At 36.2% G+C, this 7908-nt stretch overlaps 1 protein-coding gene across 1 annotated transcript; it reads left to right on the top strand.

The window, feature by feature from the left end:
- Positions 1–3354: 3354 nt before the first annotated feature.
- Positions 3355–4662, top strand: LOC103427026 (calmodulin-like protein 6). Its single transcript, XM_008365101.4, has one exon. It carries the CDS (start codon positions 4047–4049, stop codon positions 4500–4502), a length of 456 nt encoding a protein of 151 aa, XP_008363323.3. The 5' UTR covers positions 3355–4046; the 3' UTR covers positions 4503–4662.
- The last annotated feature ends 3246 nt before the right edge of the window (positions 4663–7908 follow it).

Below are 7908 nucleotides of genomic sequence, written 5' to 3'. Positions count from 1 at the left end.
GTCTCTAGACTCTAATTAATGTTAGTATATGCATTCAATGTCTTCCTTTTTTTATAATATGTTTAGGTACGGAAATTTCGGTACCCTAGTTTAGCATAATATTTAGGTACGGACATTTCGGTACACTTATTTAGTATAATATGTTTAAGTATGGACTTTTCGTTTACACTTATGTTGACACACCTCGACCCAGAATGTCCACCTGGTCCGAATTGAACTGTGTTGGCCAACATCAGGAGGGTGACGAAGCCATAAAGTGTAGCGATGTGGAAAATGCGAGTAAATTTAAACCTAAAAGGGCCTAAATGGAAGAATGCACTAGTGAGCGAAAATGAACCCAATTCACACGTGATGTCAGAGCATAAGTAAAGTACAGTAAAGGTAGGATAAAAATTATACCGTCGAAGGTAATCACCTATACCAAAGTTTGCCGAGAATCCTCATCGACACGAAAGCTCAGCTACTAAAACCTGGAAGGGCGAAAAACAAGGGTGAGTGGGCTTAAAAATAAAGTTTCGTAAAAACCTTTTTGAAAACATAATAACCCCTCGCTATAAAATAAGTATAGTTTCCAAATATAACATACTACATATAGTATGAAAATACTTACCATAAACCATAATATCTCAAGCATACAACATTTCACAACATCTCCTAAATAAACACATAATAATCCAATAATCACAACAACTTGCATAATCGAATATCAAATCAAGTGCTTATCGACATATACTCACACACGAGTTCATGCAGAGATATTCTAACATGAACAGGACTGGGTGTAACAATGATTTACGCTCTAGCACTGCAATCATGTGAAGACTGGCACTATGCGCATCGCATACGAGTCCTAATTGGCTATAGCAATTCAGGACAGGACTGGCACCTACAACGGATCCAAAGTGAGCATGCGGTGCGATGTGAACATACACGTGAAGCCTGATCCTAGCCCGGGCTAGTACAAATACTAGTGTAGCACACAATGAGCAAATAATATAATTATGATCATATAACGGTAAATCGACAATTCTAGTTAGCCATAACACTATTCATGGTAGTAAGTGTAATTAAAACATCTCATATTAGTACGCATACCTGTGCATCCCGCAGGATTCAGAATAATTTCATAATTTTCACCATTTCGACAGTTCTTATAACGTCAATTTAATTATGCCATTACGTAGAAAAGACATTATTAATATATGTATGGCAACTCAAATAATATATATATATATATATATATACACACTTTATGAAAGAAAAGACCCACTCACAAATACTTGCGAAATCGTAGCCGTTCGGACGAGTAAAAATGGATCGCTGATGCTAATTGTACCTAAGCATAATAGAGGCCCATTAGTAAAACTCAATTAAAACATTTGAATTTGGAGAAATTGACGGTGGATTCGAAATCAGCGCGTCGAAACGTGCTAAGAAGGGTCCCAGGTAAATTTTGTAAAAAGTCAATGAAAAATCAACAGTCAACCCTAAAAAGTCAACCGAGACACCCTGGTAGTCAACTACGTTAAAACTTTAGAAATTCACTAATGGATGTCAAAAACAGACTCGAGGCGTCGAAATTAGCCTATGAGGGTTTTCAAGAAAATTTTTAAAAAGTCAATACAAGGAATATTCCAAAGAATATTTAAGGAATATTTCAAGAATATTCCAAATCCATTAGGAAGTGGGCCAGGCCGAATCCTAGTTTAGGGTTAATAGGCTAAAGGATTGGGTTGGCCCATGGATCAGGTTTTGGGCTTTTTTTTTTTTTTTTAAATCGAGTCGGGTCAACCCGGTTGCAAGTTGCCTAATTCGGCTGGAAACTGGGCAGCGAACTAGAGCTCTGTTCGAGCTCAAAACTCAACCATTTTCAATGAAATAAAAATCTAAATGAAGCTCGTGAAGTAAGGGTTCAAAATATACCAATGAGGGACGGAGCCGTGGCCGGAGTTAACCGAAAATGGCCTGCAAAACCTTGGAATCTTGCCGGAAAAACTAGGGAAAAAATATTCGCATGGTTTCTGTCCTTAAATCCTACAAACACAGGCCTATATCTTCAAAATCTTTCACAAACGATGAGAAAGGACGAGATAGGGGGATTCCTAAGGCCTACCTTGGTCGGAAAAATCATGAAATCTCGCCGAGAAGTATAGCGATGGTGACTACCATTGCTGCATATGTGCATCGAGCACAATATCAAATATATTATGGTACGGACGTTTAGGTACATTAATTAGAGAATAAACAACATTAATTAATTAAAATGTGTATAATAATAAATTTAAAATTTTATGTGGAGACATTAAATGATATATCCATTAGATATTAAAATAAAAATATAATATTAATTTGAATTAAGTACACATTAAAGGACTAAAATTAATATATACTCTTAACACTAGATTTTTATTAACTATTAGAGCTGTTAATTAGTTATGTTATATTTTGGGTGTATGTTGTAATTCCGGTTGTAGGCTTCTAGCAGCTAGCAACTAATAGTAATATACATGCAATAGGAATTAGTTGTGAATTTGGCTTGGATTAGTGAAGTGACCACTAGAAACATTCGTCGGAAAATAAATAAATATGACATGTGAGGCAAAACCGGAATGGGAACTACTGGTGTGAAGTGAATGAAGTTCAGGGATTAGGGGATGTCTCAGAGTAGTGCTCTAATGCGGTGAGAACCCATTCTGAGACTTTCTCTATTATAGACTCAAATTTGGAAAACAACAACAACGTCACCACTCAATTCTCATCTATGAAAACCTTGTTAGTAACTACATCACACCCACCATGTAGTACTACAATCTAGTAATATTAAGGAATTGAAAAAAAAAAAAGAAAAAGAGATCTACTCTCTTTAATTTTTTTAATAGTTAAAAATTGTGTAATAAATAAAATTCTACTAAGAAGATTTAAAAATCACCATTAGGGATGTGGTTACTTTGCCAATTTGTACAAGTATTTTTGTTTTACTCATGATTCTTCCTCACTCTTGTAATTTGTAAGTGAGAGGTTTTAGGTTCGATTATCGTCAAAGGCGATTTCGAATTACATTAATGTTAACTCATTCTCACCCCTTAGTATTGCTATTAATAATATCGTTTGTAAAAATAAAAACATAATAAAAATAAAAAAAATAAAAAAAAACAAAAAAAAACTACAACACACCCAAATACAGTTAATGCTATACAATGGGACTCTAGGAGCATAGTTATTAGCAAAACTATTATTGTAAAAATTTAAGCATGATATTAATTAACCGAATATGAAGGCCCATAAGAGAGAGGGCCCGCTCATCCATTTTGAGAAAAGAATGAACCAACAACCGTACGTCTTTGTGTCTTTTTAGACCAATTTTCAAATCAAACAAAACGGTGAGGTAATTTACAATGTTACACTTAAATGGTGTTGGTGTTTGGTATGGGTGCCAAATTACCAAATTGCCAGTTGCCAGTTGAAGGAAGAGCAACGTGTTGCATTGTGTGTCATCATGCATGTGTCCATCCCATCTATATGCCACTTGTCCCACCACTTCTACCTAACAGAAACTGTACCACTACCAGTCTACCACCACCACCGCTTCATCTAAAACCGAAAGCTTGAGAAAAATTTCAATGTCATTGGCACTGAGTAGTACATCATATGTCATTATATAAATGATAAAATATATGTATTAAAAAATTAATAATTTAAAAAATAAAATTTCCTACCATTTACATAAAAACATATACAATATCCTCGTCATAATAAAAAAACTTCTCGAAAGCTTTCCCTTCCCTTAATCCTTTCCATCACCAAATGTTATTCGATTATTATTCCACTCCACGACACATGACAATTATTCTGCTTGCCAAAACACTTTACTTTACTTTACTTTACTTACTGCAGTCACCATTCACCACTCACCAATCCATATATTATCATTCTCCTTCATCCATGGACCATCTCCACCATCAATAAACACAAACACCACCAACACCAACACCAAACAATCACATCTTAATTTGAATTTCACAACACAATCACTGAATCAATCATCGATGGGAGTGGTGATAATCGACGGAAGCACTGTGAGGGACTTCGTGAGTGACGAGGCCCAGTTCAAGAAGAGCGTCGACGACCAGTTTGCCGCCCTCGACCTCAACAGCGACGGCGTCCTCTCCCGGTCGGAGCTCCGCAAAGCCTTCGAGTCCCTCAGGCTTATCGAGACCCACTTCGGCATCGATGTGGCCACCCCGCCGGAGCAGCTGACGCAGCTGTACGACTCCATATTCGACAAGTTTGACAGCGACCAGAGTGGGACGGTGGATCTGGAAGAGTTCAGGGAGGAGATGAAGAAGATTATGCTGGCCATCGCCGACGGGCTGGGCTCCTCCCCCATCCAGATGGTTCTGGAGGACGACGACCAGAACTTGCTCAAGAAAGCTGCAGATCTGGAGACTGCCAAGACCTCTCACTCAATCTCCTCCGCCGGCACAGGCGCTGCTGGCTTGTAGGCTTCTAGTTTCTAGCTAGACTTGCTGGCCTTGTGCCACGTGTGAGTGCTGGCATGGCTCTAGTCTAGCTTAGTGTTCCTCTGTTCTTGTCCCTTTTCTTTTCTTTCAAAAGTTTTTCCTTTTAATACGAAACCTGAAAGTCATCGATCATAATAATAAATATTTTTTTTTTGAACAAATAATCATAAATAAATTGAATGTTAGTCCTACTCTCCATTGTTCATTGGCCTTATGTTTTGGTAGACATTGCTGAATTATAAAATTGATGATGATATCAAATTACGAGATTGGGATTCAAATGTTATTGTTCTTAGACCAACTCCAAAAAGCCAAATTACTTCCCAAAATTTTTCCCCAAACTCACTCTAATCCAAGGGAAAAATTAGGGCTAAATGCTAAATGTTAAATCAATGCCAGATTTCTTCCAAAATTTAGCCCAGAATCCTTTCAAAATTTATCCTAGAAATCGAAATTTAATTTTTTTTAGATTAAAATGTTCATAAAATTAATTTACGATAATCTACATATTTATTTAAAAAAAATTAATTTAACAAAAAATTAGCCTAAGTTTATTCTTTAATAATTTCGGATTAAAATTTTAGACTAGAACGGTTGGAGCAGAAATGCTGCTTCTTGGTTAAAAGTTAAATTTTTCGGATTAAAATATTTAACTTTTAGCCCAACCATTAGACATGATCTTAATATATAAGATTTTGATAACCCATTAGTGTATCATTTTATGTTGTGAGCATGGTCCGAAATGCCATCGCCGATATTATCGGTTTTGAGGAGTACCGATTTTTTTTTCTATATCCAACTGGTTTTCGGGATAATATCGCGATATTATCGAATTTATCGATAATATCGGTGGCTGACCGCTCGAAGAAGAACGCCGGAGCTGTAGAAGCTCCGGCCGACTGTAAAACAGGACCCTAGACTCCGATCTAGGTATGAAAATGAAAAAGAATACGAGATGAACATTTGTATATATGAAATTTGCCGTGATACCATCGGAGGTGTTCGGAAATTGAGTCGACACGCACGGCCTCGCCGGAGTTCGCCGAGTTGCAGAGATGAGAAGGAGAGGGAGAAGAAGGATGCTGATGATGATGGGTGTGCATGTGTGTATGTGGGTCTTGGACCATCGGCGCAGAGAGAAAGGAGAGAGACGACGGCGGCGGCGACGAGGGAAAAGCAGAAGCCGATCTGCCGATGTGGGTCTCTGTGCGTGTGTGTGGAAGTGGGAGAAGGATCGAGAGACCTTGGGTCTCTGTGCGTGTGTGTATGTGTGTGTGGGAGAAGGATCGAGAGACGTGGGAGATCTGTGCTTGTTGTCGGCAGAGGTCGAGAAATGAGAGTGAGAAGAAGATGAGGATAAGGGTTTGGGTTTAAAGGAAGAGAAAGACATCGGTGGAGGGGACACGTGGAGGGAGTCAGGGACACCTGTTGGATGCGTGGAGAGTGAGAGTCTGCATGGTGAGAGAGGAGCTGGAGTGTTCAGTGATATGTCATCGACCTTTTGTTGGTTTGTGTGTTTTAATTTGTTTTCTTCGAATGATGGATAATGTGGTTTGGTGCAAATGGCAGTGTGAGTTTTGGGGGAGTAGTTTTTTTTAATTAAATAAGATTAGAGGGTGATCAAAATATATAGGATGAATTTTATATTTTTGTGAGGCGTGTTTTATGATTTAGGTAGTTGATTTTATCCAAGTTTTATCTACGTAGTTATGTTAATTTGCTACATTAGGTATTTACATTTGAATGCTCATTATCTTGTTGATAAAACAATTTAAGTCTTCTAAATAATTTGGAACGTGTGAAGGCTCCAATATGGCTGGTGTAAAATTGATATTTGAGTTTGTTACATAGAGTAAGTTTTGGAACTTATATGCTTTTGTGCTTGGTGTGAAATTGAAAAGGATATTATAATATGGTTTGATAACCGATGCTTGTTTAATCTCTTAAAAAAAAATCCAATGATCTTCATCGTTTGGTTTTACTTAATTTCAACAATGGTATGCCTAACATAGTATACTCATATGTTAATATATTATGATTTATGATGTAGTCATGCCTTGATGGTTGGTGATGATTTATGTGTGCTACATTAGTTATTTATGATAGAGAAACATTTAGGTATGGACATAGAGATGATGAAGATAGTGAAAAATTTAAACCTCATAGGAACTCTATGTGGTACTAAGTCACTCATGTATCTTACCATGCAATGTATAAAGTGTAAAATATTGTACTAATTCATTATATATAAATGATTATGGTGTGTTTAGACTTCTTTCATTAATTACTACATATTTTCTACACTCACAATATTTGTCAGCTCGCTATATAATCAACTTGATAATGTTAAATCCATCATGCAATGCATTTCCTTCCAATTTTTTGTGATAAACTAATAGATAATTGACTAAATAAACATCCTGCAAAGTTTTAATAAAAATTTCCAAGTTTTTCTTACAATTTCCGTGGTTTCCATGTAATTTTTATCGATATCGATATTATCCCGATATTTCCATCGATATTTCCGTGTTTTCAGACTACCGATATTTTCGATATTACCGATATTTAATACCTTGGTTGTGAGTAATATATAAATTATAAAGGGATCTCAACAAACCATTGACATTTCTTTGAAACAAGTTTAAAATATCACAATATTCAATTTATGTTTTATTCCCCGTAAAATGGCGTAGGCAACATTTTCATTAGATCTACCAAACAAGCCAATGAATGGAAGAAGTACAGTGAAAGGAATAACATTTAATAAGAAATAGTAATGAACGAATGTATTAAGGAAAAAAAAAAGTACGAATTATGAGAGATCTTTCGGTTACAGGAATGCCTCTTTTCTCCTCGAAATTAAAAAATAAAATAAAAAAATAAAAAAGGGGACAAGATAAAATGTGCCCAAGTCAAATGTTGATTTTTTATTTTTTATTTTTTGAGTACAACGATATATTTTACATTAGAATGAGGAGGGGATTTAGCTAAATTACATAATAGACAATTTAATTTGATATCGAATCCGTCATCCATAAGACACGAAACTAAAACTTTCCATTTACAAGTAAAGATGATTATTGAATGACAAATGTTGATTGTTTTTTAAGTACAAGAAAAGTGTGTAATACTAGCTTAATTAATAATTAAGAAATTAAGGTCAGGAGGTAGGAGGTAGGAAGTGAAAGTGGGGGATATTTGAACTGACAGGACATGGCTGGTTCGAGTGACAATACATCAAACATGTTTCCTGCTCTAGGGTGGTTAGGTTGAGACTTGACTTTTTTTTTTTTTTGAGAAACTGGATCCGATTAAACCCAGGGCAAAGATGCCAGAGGAACAACAGAAGCCTACCCAGAGGCAAACAACAGAGGAACCCGGGTAATGC

Source organism: Malus domestica, chromosome 02 (assembly GCF_042453785.1).
Source record: "Malus domestica chromosome 02, GDT2T_hap1".
Lineage (NCBI taxonomy): Eukaryota > Viridiplantae > Streptophyta > Magnoliopsida > Rosales > Rosaceae > Malus > Malus domestica.
This window is presented reverse-complemented; position numbering and strand designations above follow the sequence as displayed.

Bases quoted from the DNA above. Each gene is read 5' to 3' on its own strand.
- LOC103427026 (XM_008365101.4), top strand. From the start codon at position 4,047: ATGGGAGTGGTGATAATCGACGGAAGCACTGTGAGGGACTTCGTGAGT.